This window comes from Podarcis melisellensis, assembly GCF_964234715.1.
Source record: "Podarcis melisellensis genome assembly, chromosome: 2".
NCBI lineage: Eukaryota > Metazoa > Chordata > Lepidosauria > Squamata > Lacertidae > Podarcis > Podarcis melisellensis.
Genome location: NC_138529.1, coordinates 3,893,290 through 3,910,030, shown reverse-complemented (window position 1 = coordinate 3,910,030; position 16,741 = coordinate 3,893,290). Strand labels below are relative to the sequence as shown.

At 45.0% G+C, this 16,741-nt stretch overlaps 2 protein-coding genes across 9 annotated transcripts in view; one reads left to right on the top strand and one right to left on the bottom strand.

Moving 5' to 3' along the window:
* LOC309362567 (gametocyte-specific factor 1-like) overlaps positions 1-15,273 on the bottom strand; it is a 32,959-nt gene extending 17,686 nt beyond the window's left edge. For 3 of the 5 annotated variants that reach the window (XM_081898198.1, XM_081898202.1, XM_081898200.1), the window contains exons 1-2: positions 15,143-15,273; positions 11,237-11,360 (exon numbers count right to left, since the gene is read on the bottom strand). In XM_081898198.1, the coding sequence (XP_081754324.1) occupies positions 11,237-11,360; positions 15,143-15,224 (206 nt within the window). In that variant the 5' untranslated portion in view covers positions 15,225-15,273. Of the gene's footprint in view, positions 1-10,857; positions 10,893-11,236; positions 11,361-15,041 lie in introns of those variants that run through there. The other 2 variants (XM_081898199.1, XM_081898201.1) reach the window with 2 other exon arrangements.
* Positions 1-16,741, top strand: part of NCKAP1L (NCK associated protein 1 like) — a 66,431-nt gene that overhangs the window by 2,783 nt on the left and 46,907 nt on the right. For 3 of the 4 annotated variants that reach the window (XM_081898100.1, XM_081898102.1, XM_081898101.1), the window contains exons 2-8: positions 3,872-3,982; positions 5,341-5,433; positions 7,860-7,916; positions 12,089-12,231; positions 13,206-13,296; positions 15,255-15,392; positions 16,429-16,477. In XM_081898100.1, the coding sequence (XP_081754226.1) occupies positions 3,878-3,982; positions 5,341-5,433; positions 7,860-7,916; positions 12,089-12,231; positions 13,206-13,296; positions 15,255-15,392; positions 16,429-16,477 (676 nt within the window). In that variant the 5' untranslated portion in view covers positions 3,872-3,877. Of the gene's footprint in view, positions 1-1,096; positions 1,412-3,871; positions 3,983-5,340; positions 5,434-7,859; positions 7,917-12,088; positions 12,232-13,205; positions 13,297-15,254; positions 15,393-16,428; positions 16,478-16,741 lie in introns of those variants that run through there. The other variant, XM_081898099.1, reaches the window with a different exon arrangement.

Below are 16,741 nucleotides of genomic sequence, written 5' to 3'. Positions count from 1 at the left end.
GTTGTATTTTTTCTTCCCCCCCCCCCCTTGAATTTTAAAGCTGTGGCTTATATTTGGGTGTGGCTTATATTCAGGCCAATACGGTAAATAATAGCAACAACTGCCCACCCTTGAGTGCCTTGGAGGAAAGGTGGAATAGGAATCTAGTTTGTACAAACTCGACACACACACACACACCTGACATACGCAATGTTTCTGTTATAAATTCATAGAAAGTCAACCCTACATCGGATCTACACCGTTCCACTTTTATTTTGCTCCGTGAAGGAAGGTTTGATCCAGGACAGGCTGTACCAACCCTTGCTTGAGCTTACCAATATGTATGCAGGAGCCCTGCCAACTTTGATGGTCCTAGACAGAAGACCATCAAGGACACAAAGAACTTGCATATGGGAGTGGATTCAGCAAACAAACAAACAAAGGACAATGATCAGCTCTTCCCTCTGGGGCAGGAAACTGCAAACTCCCCTTTGTCCTCTGGAAAGTACTCATGGGGAGGGGGAAAAGGAGGAACCAGCCAGGTGACAAGATACTCAGGTTACCTCCACAAACTCCTCCCGCAACCCCTCCTTTTTGTGATGTATCAGTGATGTAGTTGTGTAGTTTTAGGGGTGTAGTTTGGGAGGTTTGCAACTAATAAAAGTTTGGGTTCTCTTTTGTTCGGGGTTTCCATCTTGTTCCACTTTGTGGCAGGTGGGAGTCCTGTCGCGACAGTCTTCAATAAAGACCAAGCCTACTGGCTGCTGTTTTGCTCTGGTATTCCTGGCTGGTGTCCTTGTTTTTTGTCCAAGGGAGCCATCAGATTTCTCCATTAACAAGCTTCACCTCCATAATTTCTATCCGCTGTCCAGCTTGAAAAAGGCACCAGGAGAAAACAGGGTAGTTCTAATTTTACAATAGGTGTGGTTTGGCAGAAGCAGCAGAGTTAACTGTCTAGCAGGAAGAGATTTGCTTCCACAGAACAAAACTAGCATGATCTGCAGATCTGCTTTGCAACAGAGCTGCTGTGCTTCTTAAGCGCTCCAGCCACAGGAAGTCTCAGCCCCCAAGGGGAAGCAGCGTTCAATCGCTTCTCAAGGGGGAAGTGTCAGGAGACAAGCTTGGGTGCAGCTGCCGGCCCCAGTGCGAAAGCAGCAACGCAGGCCCTCTGCAGCTTGTGTTGCTGGGTGTGGCCACTGCATGGCACCCAGATCTCTTGCCCCCCTTTTAAATTTTCCCCTTGAAGAGATCACGGCACTCTATTGCGCCTCTAGTTTTGAGGTCTTGCTTCAAGTGAAGACTGAGAGGGCACTGAGAATTCAACAGGGAGATGTCTCTGCCCTCCGTGTATCAGCACAAGTTTGCGGAGAAGCTGACCATCCTCAATGAGAGGGGCAAGGGGGTCCTTGTTCGCATGTACAACATCAAGAAGGTAGGAACTGATGTGACCAGGGGCAGGTCTTCGTGTTCTCTGCAGGGAAACGGATCTGTGGCCAACTTTGAGAAGGAAGTCATAGGGTCTAGTGGTTTGGAAAGGGGGTGGTGAGGTCCTCTGCCGTGCTCTGTTCTTGGCTTGGTGCAAGAGGAGAGAATGGCTTTTACAGCCATGGGTGCAGTTAGCTAGAGATCAGGGCTGCTAGTTATTTTATTGGGTTGAGGAAGTCCTAGAAGCGGCAAGACGCAGCTCCTATTTTGATCCCAGTTGTGAAAGCATGATGCTCACCCCCCAACGAATATGAACTGGGAAAGGTCCAAGGAAGAGTTCATGGCTCCTCACTCAACTGCTGATGCCTTCTTAGAAGCAGCTGGCAGTGGATCTAGTGGGTTAATGGAGGAAACTAGGGATTCTTGCATACTGCTGCTCTGAAAGAAAATACTTTTTTTCTGGATCTGCAATCGGTCTCAATTTTCTCCAGCTGCCACTCCTACTTCCTTGCTTTCATCGGTGCTAATCAAGCCGTTTCTTCAACTTCCAGCAGAAAGAGTTTTCTTTATTTGTCCAGCCAATTCCTTCCTCTCTTCAAGACTCATTTTTGACCAGCACAAACCTTTCCTGAGCCACCTTAGTGTTCACATATCGACTGCAACCTTGGGTGCTCCTGACTATCCCCCTTTGTCCATCTCCTGTCTGCCCATCTTAGTTTTGTCCATCGAATACATATCACCAGCGGTTGGAGTGGCAACTGCTCCGTATCTGTGATCTTGATCACTGTTGCATTAATGCTGTAGAAAGGTTCAGCAGGCAGAGGAAGATGTGGTAGCGGATATAAATTGCATATGCCTGCCCTCCTCCCTTCTGGGGAGCTCAGGGAAGCTTACATTTTATCATCGCAACAAGAGGTAGGTTAGACCTGGGTGTGTGAGAAACTGGCCCAAAGTCATGCAGTGATCTTCATGGGGCTTTGAACCCAAGTGTGCTAATCTAACTTTTTGAACTGAGCCATTTGTTTGGCTCCTCTTTAACATGTCTCAGTAGAAGGCCTGAAAAGACGTAAACAGATCTTCCACTAGCTGAAACCTTGGAGCTATTCTAAGCATTTTAGCAGACAAGGATATACCACACGCATGTGGTTCCTCTTCCTGTTGCATGTGAGTGTTGGCTGAGGTCTCTCTGAAGCTTCCTCTTTCTGTAGGGGCAACAGCAGATCCGATCACAGCTTACAACGGAATTGTCTTGTAAGCGGCACCTCCTTTCCCCTTCCGGTTTTGATCATGATCTCTACTGCAAACTGTCGCAGGTTCCACCACATGTACATCACTTGCATTTTACCTTAGTGAGTGATTTGAGCTTGCTATCTGATTACTGTGGATGGGCCTGTGGTTTTTTCTTTAAAGTGCCTCTTGAATTGGATTTGACAAAACAACATTATTTTCTTAAATGGCTGTGAATGGTCCTTTGAATGGGTTGGGATGGTATGATCTGAGAGGTGAATGCTTGACCTTGGCAGATTCAGTATGACAGTGACTAGCTAAGCTGCTATTACTATTACTACTACAGAGAGAGTTGAGAGTTGACTGTATGGCTGTATGCTCTGTACGGTTTGTATGGGATTTGGAGTCTCTGTGGGGATCTGATGTGTGGTTATGGATCTGCTGATTTGTAGGAGTGCCTGTTGTTTACCTCCACTTATTAATAAAGTGACTGTTGCTATTGGTTATGATCTTGCCATATTAAATATCTGGTCTTATTAGAGGAAAGGGAAGTGGGTACAGCTTTTAACGCAGCTGCTCATAGGATAATAATCCGTAATTGGAAAAAATGTGTCAACTGGAGGATTGGACACGAATGCCGACCCTTCTTACATGCAAAGAGATAGGAATCCCAAACCAACATCATGAAATCAATGATCAACCAGTCAGATTGAATCAAATTGAATTCTTTTCCTACAACTATGTTTCCTAAAGTGGTTTAACAATCTCTTCCCAGGGAACCCAGGGGATTATAGCTATGTAAGGAGAACAGGGGTCTCCCAACAACTCCAAGCTTCTTAACAAACTGCTTTCCAGGATTCTTTGCAGGAAGCCATGACTGCTTCAAGTGGCATGATGCTGCTTTAACTGTGCTGTGCAGATGGGGCCTTGCTTAAGTTTAGTGAGGTCAGAAATTAGATATTCTGGGAGACTGCAGTGTTCACGGATGACATCCAACTTTTGTAACATCCCCCTTGCTCTGCTGTTATGCTTATAGGCAGGTCCTATTGCCACCAAAAGGCAGTCTGTGTGTGTGTGTGTGTGTGGCAGCTGCAGTAGGGTAAAGGGTTAAACTTTCTTCTCCCTGGATGCTGTATTCCTGATGAACAGTGCTACCCGCTTCCCCTAGAAATTAAATAGAGCAGCACAATTGGCATTGCATGTTGTTCAGTTCTGAGTGCAGCTTTCTTGACTTTTGCAGACATGTATGGATTCCCGGACCAAGCCAGGCTTCTTCACCGAGAAGACCATGGAATCCTCTATCAAATACATCAACAAGAAGTTTCCCAACTTGGACACACGGAGCGGCACGGTGAGACCCCATGCCAGTGGGGAGTTGGAGGGATTGTACTCTCTGGGAACAGAAAGTGGCCATTGCTCTTCTCCTGGCTTAAACAAGAGTAACTTCTGCATGAGAAGAACTGCTGCCATCCTGGGTGTATTCTAGGGGTTGAGTCAGGAGGCATTTTCTTGATGGCCCAAATTCCAATTACATTATATTAACTAGGATAGAGCATAGGTAGAAATATGTTCTATCCCTGAGTAGTAGGAAGCTGACTTTTACTGAGCCACACCACCAACCCATTTATTTAGCCTAGTATTGTCCATGCGGACTGGCAGCAGCTGTGCAGGATTTCAGGTAGTGGCTTTTAACAATCCTATCTTGAAATGCAGAGAATTGAAACTGGGACCTTCTGCATACAAAGTATGTGTTTGACCATGGAGCTCCAGCCCTTCATAATCCACATGAACGTATGAATCTAGTCAAGGGCTCTTTTCCAATTGCTCTCCAAGGAGACCTTTCCTTTTCTAGCCCTGATGCCTCCTGAGGTCCTTTCAGCTGGAGCTGGCAAGGGCTGAACATAAGACTTTTTCCTTGTAAACATGTGTGCTATCACTATATCTCCCTGTATATATTGGGGAAGGCCTAGATGATATTAATTGCTCTTCAGGAACGAAACGTTTGTAAAACTGGATGAGTTCATCAGTCTCTTTAAAAAAATAGATAAATGGTAAGTGTCAAGCAGGGGAGGAAGGACTTGGGCCACTCCTCCCAGTGATATGGAGATGTTAGGTAGCCACTGTGCATTTGTTCCAGTCTGGAAAGACTTGGCGCTGTTGCCCTGTGGCCTGGAAGCAAGTAAGGCCTAAAACCATGCAAGCTTATTCTGAATTCATTCTTCCTGTGTTCAGTGGAGCTTATTGCTAGTAATTGTGTTCAGGATTATGGTGTCAAACATACAAAAGATAATAATTAGGGTGACACTAAAAAAATGAACAGAAGGAGTAAGCCTAAATGTAGCCAGAGTGTGATTAAAAGGAATCCAGTATTTTACCTGAATTCTTGGTGTTTCATTTTTGTTTTTTGCTCAATTGCTTTTGTCACTTGAGTTACACCTGTATATCTGGACATGGAGCCTTAATAAAACTCAATAAATATAATTTGTTTTTGCAAAAATCCTGCTGAAATTAAAAGAAATACAAGCTCATTTCTTTAAAATGATGGTAGGGGAAAAACCCACCAAGATCAGGGGCCAGATGGATAGCTTTAGGGAGTCCATTCCCTAGCAAGGGAGCCTCTGCTGAAAAAGCTCTGCTCTGTTTCCCAGAGGAATGAGGTTGCTGGTGGTCAGTAATACTTGTCCATGCTTTGCTTGCTTTTCTTTACAGCAACATTTGGGACCAGTATACAAGGAGAAAGCAGATATTTTCCGGGCACTCACTTCCTATTATCAAACCTTTGTGGATGTAATGGAATTCCGGGTGAGTGTTAGTAGGGATTTGAGATGTTTCTTTTGGGGCTGCTGTTGGTTTGCCTGCTGTTGGTTTGCCCTGGTCTGACTTGAAAAGCCTTCTACCTTTTTGAAAGAGGAGAGCAGTTGTTCTGTAGTTTTTCTTGACCTCTTTGTGTGAATGACAGGGATGACTGCAACTGTTGAGTGCTAAGCCTTTGTGGAGTCTTTACTAGGCCAGAAGTCTTCTCCTTGCATATAATAACTTTGGCTGGCCAGATGAAAAAGAAGACTCCTACACTTTTAATAGCTGTGCAAAAGTGGTCATTTCAGCTGAATGGTAAGTTATAATAAAGTGAAATAATAGTCATAATGCCAAAAAGGTCATCAGAGCATTTCCCACTTTGGCATTGCAGAATTTGGGACATGGCTGTTGTCAGAGCGAGTGGTTTCTGCATTATTACATTCTTATTATTATTATCATCATCACATTTGTATCTTACTACATTTATATCTCACCTTTCCTCCAAGGAGATCAAGGTGGGGTACCTTGTTCTCCTCCTCCCCATTTTATCCTTACAACCTACCCTGTGGGGTAGGTTAGGCTGAGAGACAGTGGCTGGCGAAGGTTACTCAGTGAGCTTCACAACTGAATCCTGGTCTCATGTCTCAGCCCAGCCCTCTAACTGCTATGCCACACTATCTCTAGGTGGATTTTAACTTGGACACTTTATTTATTTTTATATTAGCAGTCTCATACTTGCTATTGCTTGGGAATTCTAAGAAACCAAAAAACCATGCAGATTTTAAATCAGTGGCTAAAATCAGTGCAGTTTTGAAAGGTTCAGTTGCCATCTTGATTTGAAATGGCATCCATTTGCCTCCAAACATAAATGAAAATCTGTTCCTTGATCCCAAGAACCATCGTGCAAAATTTTGTTATGATATCTTAAATGTATGGTGAACAAACAACTTTCCAAAATATATAGTAGATACAGTATTTTATCCAGTTCTCCTTCCAAATACATTTTATTCCCCAGTCCTTCCTCACAATAACACTGAAATGTAGGCTAGGCATCATTACCCAGTTAGACCAATCAAGGGGTGGGTGGGGTGGAGGCACAGCAACACCCCCTGGCAATGTAAAACCTGCTCAGATTAAACCAGAAAACAGATTCTACTGTACAAAAATAGAATTAAAATGAAAAAGCAGTCACATCTGTGGACAGAGGACATTTGCTAAATAAGCAAAGATAGCAGCCAAATAAATAATCCTGACACATTTATGCTTAATAAGAAAGCCAGCCTCTCAAGAATGGAGCAACAGTTTTATAAAAAAGAAAGATGAAGTGTTCATGTCTGTTTTAAGGCTACACAGAGTTTACAGTTGAATTCATAATCAGGTAGATCTTTAATGTCCAAGGACAGAAACACAAACATCTGTCAGTGTCAGCAGCAGCAGTCTCGAGCAAAATCTGAGATGATTCATACAGCTTTGCGGGGGCATGGAATGGGGAAAGGTAAATGGTTTCATGCTGGGTTGATCTTTGCAACCAGACTGTTTTAAATTGTGTGGGTGACTGTTGTAGAAAATTGGAGGTTGGCTTTTGCTGTCCAACTCCCCAAAGGACTCTGAGTCCCCTATATCAGTTAGAGAAGAATGGATGGAAACAGGATCCAGTGAAAGCAAGGCAGATCTTTATTTTTCTGTTGCAACAGAGTCCCACCCCTCTCCTTCCAAGGAGGTGAGAGAGCCCAAGAACAAAGTGTGCAGAAACCTTTAAAGACTTCAGACATTTCCCAACCCCTTAGCCAAAGAAGACCCTAAAAGCACCATACATACATCACAGAAATTTGAGTGTGTGGGTTCTCCTGTGTGCCAAGATACCTGATAATGTTTTACTGATTGTATTACCTGGGCAGTCTGGCCTTTCTGCCTTAGTTCTTGAATCCTGGTCATAAGCCCACCCTATCTAATATGCCCTTAAGACAGGATCTGTAAGTGAAAGAACTACTGGGAAAGGTGTCACCAAGTTATTTCCTTCCGTAGAGGAAATTATTTATAGTCATTAGGAGAACCAAGATGGCCTTTTTGATTGTTCTGTGTGCTAAAATAATGTGTACTTTTCTCAGGGAATATTTCCTACATTTTGAAGAGTAAAGATAGGTTTTATGTGAAGTGTGTGTGTCTGCTATGTGTGTGTCCCCTAAAATTTTATAATGGCGACCTTGGGCCAGTCAGTCTCTCCCTCTCTCTCCTCTCACCCTCTCTCTGAGTTTAATTCACCTCACTGAGTTGCTGTAGTAATGTGGGGAGGGGAAGAACCAAATACAGGCCCTTGCAGGAAAGGTGGGCTATAAATGCAATAATAAAAATGAATGATATGCAGCAATGGAGTGTGTGGAGTCCAGTTCTCTACCCCAACAGCTTCATTAATGCTAATATTTCTTCTTTAGGACCATGTCTATGAGCTGCTGAACACTATGGACGCCAGCCTGTGCCATTTTGACATTGTGAGTATCTTTTGAATAAAGTATGGATTGTAAAGTGTTGGCTTCTGAGAATTAAAGGCAGATGGGCATTAGTTTTAGTTTAATGCAACTGTGGACATTATGCCTTATATTTTTATCTTGATGCTGGGCCATTGGCAGCTTAGAAAGTCAGTTGGGGCTTCCAGCTCCTGTCTGCCTTAATGGAGTTACCTCCCACAACAATGGGAGATCGTTGGCAAAGGTTAATCAAGGATGACTGAGGATAATTATCCCTGGAAATTGCCCCCAAGGATGGTGGGAACGGGCTACACTCACAGATCATCTCGGTACCTGGCTCCCGCTCTGGCATAGAATGCGGGAGGCAGGGAGGCACTGAGTGCAAAAGCACTTCGCCTCTTGGTAACCCTCCAACGACGCCATTAAAAGCAGAGGTGCTTCTGTTCTTTAAAGATTATTTGGGATTAATGTACAGACGCGTGCTGGAAATGATGGGACAAGATCAAAAACTGCTGAATTGAAACAGCTACAAGGTTGTAAAAATTTGAATCGGAAAGAAGACTTCATTCAATCTAAAAAACAGTATGTGGGGTGAGGAGCCAATGGCTTCATTATAAATGCTTTGTTACATAAATGACTTGGCAAACCCCCTGAGAATGCAAAAAATAAATAAATTCATATAGCAGGTGAAGATGAAGGGAGACGGGAGTATAGATATGGATTACAATAACAAACTGAACTGTGTGAGGAAAACATAATAGTATGGAATAATTTTTAAAAGACTTGGAATCTCTATGAAGTTAATTTTTATTTTTCCCCTGGCTGAGGGGAGGATGGATTGGACTTTGAGGACTTGCCAGGGCTTTGGTGGGGCACTAGATCGCTCTACTACAAGAAATTATAGCTAATTTCTTCAGCTGGACGGAGAAGAGAGAACTTGGAGGCTTGCCAGGGATGTGGCAGGGTGCCAGGTGACTCCCCTCCTGGGACTGGAAGTAATGGCAATGGAATTTTGCAGCTGCAATCAGAGGGAGATCTATCTAGAGTGACACCAGTCAACAGCTCCACAAGACAAGACAGAGGTCGGGAATAATCAAGATGGACATAATATTTGACAAAGACATAAAGGAACAATGGATTAAGATTAATACCTCACACGGGAAGAAGAAAGGAGAATTTGACTAGCGAACTTATAAATTACCGTAAATTTCGCTCCATAACACGCAGTTTTTTTCTCCTAGAAAGTAAGGGGAAATGTCTGTGCGTGTTATGGAGCGAATGCCTACAGATGGCGGGGGAATTTGCTGCAGTCATGAGCAGTCCGTGGCTCGCTTTGAAACAGCAAAGCGGGTGTAAGCGGCTCCTGTCAGCTAGCGGAGCCGGGGAGGAGGGAGAGAAGCAGAGCGGGGTTGGCTGCTTTAAAACAACCCCGTGCTCTCTGTCCCTGCCTGCAGTTTTTTGCTGTCCGATTTTGGATTAGCCAGTGTAGGGGCTGTGTGTGTGTGTGTGATCCTCCTCCTGCTTCCCCTTCACTCTCCCAGCCCCCTGCGCTCTCCCTCCGACTTTAGGATTGACACTGTGTGTGTCTGTGTGTGTGTGAGGGCTCCTCCTCCTGCTTCCCCTTCACTCTCCCAGCCCCCTGCGCTCTCCCTCCGACTTTAGGATTGACACTATGTGTCTGTGTGTGTGTGAGGGCTCCTTCTCTTGCTTCCCGTTCACTCTCCCAGCGCCCCTGCACTCTCCCTCCGACTTTAGGATTGACACTGTGTGTCTGTGTGTGTGTGAGGGCTCCTTCTCCTTCTCTTGCTTCCCCTTCACTCTCCCAGCGCCCCTGTGCGCCCCTGCGACTTTAGGATTGACACTGTGTGTCTGTGTGTGTGTGAGGGCTCCTTCTCCTTCTCTTGCTTCCATTCACTCTCCCTGCGCCCCTGCACTCTCCCAGCGCCCTGCGACTTTAGGGCCAGTTCTCTCTCTCTCTCTCTCTCTCTCTCTCTGTGTGTGTGTGTGTGTTTTGACCTCACTGCGCTTGTTGGGGAGGAGTGTTGGTCGCAATTTTTCTTGATTTGTCTCAGAATGGTTACTATCATGGTTTCCTTGCCAGGGAGGAGGGATAGAAGCAGAGCCTGCTTGTTCTAAAGGAGCAAAGCCGGAGAGGAGCCTCTCCTGCATTATCAGCAGCATCCTTCTCCACACACCCCCCACGTGTGCTCCTTGTCCCTTGAGTGTTTTTCCTTCCCTCCCCACTTAAAACGTGGTTACAAAGCACGGATCCACATGGATCCTCAGGATTTTTGTATTGGGCTACCCCAAACTCACTGTCAGATCACATGTCTGTGGCCACAGCATGAACCACAAAAATCATACATCCACTGTTTCGTTTAGAATATTTCTTTCTTGTTTTCCTCCTCTAAAAACTGTGTGCGTGTTATGGTCAGGTGCGTGTTATAGAGCGAAAAATACGGTACTAAATGTGTTAATATGAATTGAAGTTAAAACATTGTAGCTGTGGTGTAAGGGATATTATCAGGACTGGATTGTAATTGGATTGAGCAATAGTGTGTAAGCAGAATTAAAGGGAACTAGTAGACCTTGAAGTCCAGCAGGCAGGGAGCCACCTAAATTTTATAATTGGCCATGTGATTGATTTGTATTTGAATTGTAATTGTATTTTGGTATTGATAGTATAAGGCTTATATTGGATTTTTGTAATTCAAAATTAATAAAAATTATTTAAAAAAAGAAAAAAAAGGGAATAAGGAGGCAGCAAGGCAGCAAGGAGTTGAGCAGATAGGAAGCAGCTATAGCAGAAATCGTCACTGCTCCTGCTGCCCAAGCAAAGCTCAAGCCTGACCTGAAACCTTTTATAGATCCCTATCAGGTGAGGATAAATCAGTGGGCTGCCTGGCTGGGCAAAGTCTTACCAGAGCCTAGAAGGAAGTTAGAGCCCTTTTCCTGAGTGACTTACCACAAGGGGCAGCCAAGCATGGATCCTTAAATTCCTGGCTCTAGCTCTGGACAGGAAGTGAATGTCCTCAGTATGTGGAGAGGAAAATGGAACCTTTCTTCCCATTCCTTTTTCTGTTGAAAACCCCACTTCCTGAAAGCTGCTGTTGGACTTCGTAGGGAAGCTGCTATAGGTGCAAATGGACCACAATTTAAACTTTTGGCTATTGGCAGTTTGCTAACTGAACTGTCAGTATGATTCATCTAACCCATGAATGCTTGAGGAACTGTGTCTTTTTTCCATGAATCATAGGTTTGGAAGGGCTGGGCAAGGAGATGAATAAATGTTCTCTAGTACATTTTTTTTTAATGTCCAAGTAAGGAGATTTTCATTTCATTACCTCTCAAGTCTGTTGCTGAACTGATCTTGCAGCATAGAAGTTTCCCCTCTAGACTTAGCTGAGCTCCACCTTCCCCTTTCATCTAGTCTTGCACTCATTGGGAGGGATTGATCTCCTCTTCCTTCTGCCATAAAAGAAAAGTATTTTGAATTTTGAATTGCCAGTTCTTCACAACTAACTAACTTTTGTAGCCCTCAAAGCAGCACTTAATTCGTCAGCCGGAAGCAGGACTCCACCTAGTGCCTGTTTAGTGCTAACCATAGTTTGCCCCAGTGTCTGAACTGGCAAATTTATGGCTTAGTGTTTTTCCTCCGGAACAGAATTGGAAACTAGAATTTAAATGCATTCTTGATTCTGGCAGTGGAAGGCAAATACTAATTGTGATTGACACTTGGTCCATTGTGGCAAACGATGGCTACTGCTAAAAAAGGAAAGTAAGGGAGAAGCTGTGTGTCAGAGAGGAGGGGGGTTCATGCAGCCTTTAGGCTCATTGACAATCCTCCAACAGGGCTTGGAGACGCACACAAAATGAGCCATTGTCTAAGACAGGGAATGAGGAACGCCTTGCAATCCCATCACAACCTGCTTAGATAAGGGATGGGGAGCCTGTGAACTTCCAGGTGTTGTTGAGACTATAACTCCATATCGCCAGTAGCTGGGAATGATGGGAATTATAGTCCCGATAACATCTTGAGAGCCACAGGTCCACCATTCCTTATCTGAGCAGATTGTGCTGAGATTCTAAGAAAAGTGCTGCTGCCAGGAGTCAGAATCTGCCCAGAGTTGATTAAAATGTCAATACATTTCCCTTTTTATTAGATAAATAAAACTGATTTTTCTTTCCTTCTGCAGCATCTAAACTATGACTTCACCAAGAATTACCTTGACCTGATTGTCACCTATGCATCTGCCATCTTACTCCTTTCTCGTATTGATGACCGCAAAGCCCTGATTGGCCTGTACCAGTGTACCCATGAGATGATCCATGGATCAGGGTCAGGATCCATATATTCCACTCCCTTGGCCCAATAGTGCATTCCTAATGCCAATAGCAATCCCTAACAGGTGGATGTCTGGCCTTCTCTTGACAAGTATTGAGGAGGAGGTAACATTCCTCCCACCCCAACAGCTATTTTGCTATTGTATGCTATTATAGTTAAAAGACCATTCCTAACTTTTAACCTAAATATGCCATCTGTAGCTGAAACCTACCATTTTCTCAAACAAATCACTCCCCCCCCCCACTCCTATGCCCCCCAAGCTAGCCCATCTATTGAAAGGTAAGTTCATTAAACACCAGTATGTTGATATGGAAAACACAGTTCCTCCCTCTGCTTTCCTCCTTAGCAAGAGGATTGCATGGAATGTCCTTGTGCAAATGTCACAGATACCTGTGACACCACTGTTGGTGGTGACCCACACATTTCATTCTGCCATGCCTTCACCCTTTTGAGAAATTTACAAAACAATGCTTTTGATTTGTTTCTGCAAATTTTCTAGAAATAGGGCACTCCATGATGCCCCTTTCCACCAGCAGCACTCAAGTCGTCTCTTATCCTGGAGGAGAAACACCAGCCAGGCTTCCACCTCCTCCTCAGCAATCCCCTTGCTTTTCTTTATTCCCCTCACCCCACCACCAGTATGGGAGCACACATCTTCTTCAAGAAGGAAAGAAAGAAAAAAGCCGTGAAATAGGCCAACCCCACCCCATAATCCTGTAATCACCACAGCATGAGAATCCCTTCTCCTGCAAGGCCACCCTCCCACACTTTTGGAGACCAGGTGTTGCATTCTCCTGTATTTTGTGTTGTTGCCTGGATTGGCCCAATAAGGTTCTCTGGAGCCCGGGGCTTCTGTCATTGGAGCACTCTTGTCATGTTTTGCAGTGAAATGGGTGGGCAGTGTCAGTGATGGAGGAGGGCTTCTGTTGCTGGCAAACACCTCTGACTCATTCCTTATCTGGCTATAGTGATGCTAGTTTCCCTCGGTTGGGTCAGATGATACTGGAGTATGAGAATCCCTTGCGCAAGCTGATGGAAGAGTTTGGGCCCCATACCAAGGTGAGATTAAAATAAAGAATGAAGTGGGAGGCTTGGGAGGCACCAAAGGAAAGTGTATGAGGACAGTGTGGTGCCCACAGGCCTGACGTTTGGGTCTCAGCATTAGACTCTATCTCCATTAACTTCTTAGCACATCCAGATTCACATTATGATTTTGTAACATGCATTCTTCCTGCGTGTGTTGCTGTGTTCTCAAGAATGGGAGTGTTGGTTTCTATGCAGTATCTTTAAGCTGCTTTGTCCTGAATCAGACCAGTGGCTCATCTAGTCTTGTCAAATTGTAGAGTCTGACTGGCAGTGGCTCTCCAACATCTTGGAGATCTTTCCCAGTGATTGGTCCTGTGAGATCCCTTTTGTTAGAGATGTGAGGAATTGAACATACAAGGTGTGACTGGAAAGTTCAAAGAGTGGTCATAGAAATTGGAGAGCAAGAAATATTCGAACATGCAGTCGGCATCGGAAACCCATGAAACGCTCACAATTGTGTACGGAGATGAAGCTGTAACTCAAAAGCCAGTGTATGAGTGGTTTAAGTGTTTCCATGAAGGGAGGCAACCATTGAAGATGACCCTTGGTCTGGCACATGGTTGATGAGCAGAATGACGGCAAATGTTGACAGAGTTCGTGAGTTATTGAAGTGGGATCAGCGTTTGTCCATCCGAATGATGATGGAAGAATTGCATATTCCATGTGAAATGGTTACTGAGTTGTCCCACCGTCCATATTATCCCCATCTGGCCCTATCATATCTCTTTCTTTTTCCAAAACTGAAATCTGCTATGAAAGGGCACAGATTTTCCAACATTTCACATGTCCAAGCTGCTGTGACGAGGGAACTGAAAGCCATACGAAAAGAGGACTCCTCCAGAAGTTTCTAGCAGTTCTACGAATGTTGTCAATGGTAGAGGGGGCCTACTTTGAAGGCCTGTAACATATGTATGTTCAAATATTTCTCGCTGCCTGATTTCTGTGATCATTCATCAAACTTTCCGGTCACACCTTGTTGAATCATAGATAGAATGGTAGAGTTGGAAGGGATCTATTCCAAACCCCTGCAATGCAGGATCTCAACTAAAGCACCCATAACAAACGACCATCCAACCTCTGCTTAAAAATCCCCAAGGAAGGAGAGTCCACCACCTCAGAACCTGGGAAGTGATGTGTGCAAAGCATGTGCTGTACCTCTGAATTGTGGTTCCTTGGAGGTGAATGCGGTTCTGTAGTTGGAGAGAATGAACATTCTTTGCTCCAATTTCTCATGGTGTTGGCTGAAGGTAGCCCAATTACAATTCTTATTGTGTTCTTCTTCCCTTTTCTTTTGCTGCTTCACAAGTATATACAAATAACATTTTGAGAAATGTGTGGGGAGTTTTGGTGGCAGCCGTGACTGGAACAGGAAGTAAAAAAGAGGGAAGTAGGTAAACTGCAAAACCAGAAAAGCTAATAATCAAGTCATCCACATGCTGGAGGGGGCGGGGTGGGGTAGAGAAGGGATAGGGGAGGAAGGAGGACAAATTTATTCAGCTTTTGAACAAACACTGGATGATCCCAAAGCAAGCAGGAGCTAGGTGAATGTGTCTGGGTTTCAGAATTGGTCAATCCAGTTTAAAATTTCGGTTAATATTTGGATGATAGTTTGCCATCTGTGGGTAGAGTACAAGTTGAGGAAAACACATAAGTGTGGGGCACTTGTAGGGGAGAAGTAGTGGGTGATCAGTGGATACTTAACTTTCCCTTGTAAATACCTGTAAATCTGGCTGAAGCTGAGGTGTGGGGGAAATTCCTCCAGGGGAGCATTTGCATGAGAGAAAAAGCAAGTATGGGAAGATTTAAGTGCTCCTCCCACCTGCTTGATGCTTCTTCATGTCATGTGTGCCAAGGGTAACATGTAGTTCTGCTTTTTTCTCTGTCTCTCTGTATTTTGTCATTTCCTGCTGCTAACAGAGTTCTCTTTCCAGGCTGTGAGCAATGCACTTCTTTCGTTGCACTTCCTCTTCGCCCGTAGAAACCACTCAGCTGATCAGTGGCGAAGTGACCAACTCTTCAGTCTGATCAGCAACCCCGCGAACATGCTAGCTCCTGCCAGTTCAGACACGGTGAGCGTGTCCGTGTATAGAGACAGTGACACTTTTGCTACCTCTCCAGCACAGCCCAAACTCAGGCTTTCTGGAGCATCTTAAAATCAGAGGCCTGCATTTTAGATCAGCAGTGCTCATATATGCAGGCTCTGCCCTCTTGTAGATGTTTCTTGAGTTTCAACGGACTTCAGTGAGACAAGTCACTGTTTCTCAGCATGCAGTGCAAGCTGATTGTGATGTCATTGAAGCTATAATGCTGACAAGTTCTGTTACTATTGGCAGTTGAGCTAGAACAGGGATGCGGAACCAGTTTGATGGCAGCACTTTGTGGGCAGCCTGCGGGGTGAGGGTGAGCACATGCCACCCAGGCGCACCAAGGGATTTTCAGTGAAGGGGCTGGGCCCCTCAAAGTTCTGCAGCAGCCGTGCACACACACTGTGGGGTGTGCTCATGTCACAGGAGTAAGCCGCGGGGTGTCCCCACGACACATCATCACTTGTGCAGGCTGCAGGAGGGCACTGGCGTCATGTGTGTATGTTGTAGGGTGCGCTGATGTTGCATGGCCCTGGCCCTCTCAATCACGGCCCCGGTCCCCTCAATCATGATGCCACCAGAGGGTGAGGCCACAGAGACAGAAAAGAGAGCAGGGTAATGGATGTGAATCTTCAGTTTGTACAGTGGGCTCCTTTCCACCTATAGACAAGTGGTTCCGGGCACTTGAAAAAGGCCTGAAGCAGGGCCAGTGAAGGGGGTGACCCAGAGAGAAGGGGTTTGGCCTTGGGAAGAGATATGGCTTGGGGAGAGTCCCTGAGGCTGCAAAAAGGGAGCGCTGCAGGCCTGAGTTCCCCCCACCTCTAAGCAAGAGAGTGAACTGCTGGCTGTTCTACCAAATGGTTCCCATGTGCACCCAGTGAGGCCTTGCTACTCCAGACCTCGTAGAAAATTATGCTGCACACGTTAAAAAACCTTAGTAGAGGCACTGAGTATTTAGGAAGGAAGATGATGATACCAGATTTCTGTAGGCAGAAAACTCATATTTCTTTCCTGTTCCCAGATGGCCTGTGAATACCTTTCTCTGGAGATTCTTGAGCGATGGATTGTGAGTAAGTCGTCACATTGTTCTTTGCTGATCTGGTAGGCTGGGGAGAATCCAGGCTGGATGGTCAACCTGGAACCTTGACTCAGTATAGCAAGAAATCTTATCCAGTACTGGATAATCATAGCCAAAAGGTGCAGAAATTGTCCAAGATCATCTTCATTGGCCACAGTGGGCATAGGCAGACATATGCTTGCGCTCTGGGTTCCCCACCCCCTGCCTCACAAACTTAGCACCCAGGTAAATTCTAGGGCAAGAAACGCTATGGTTT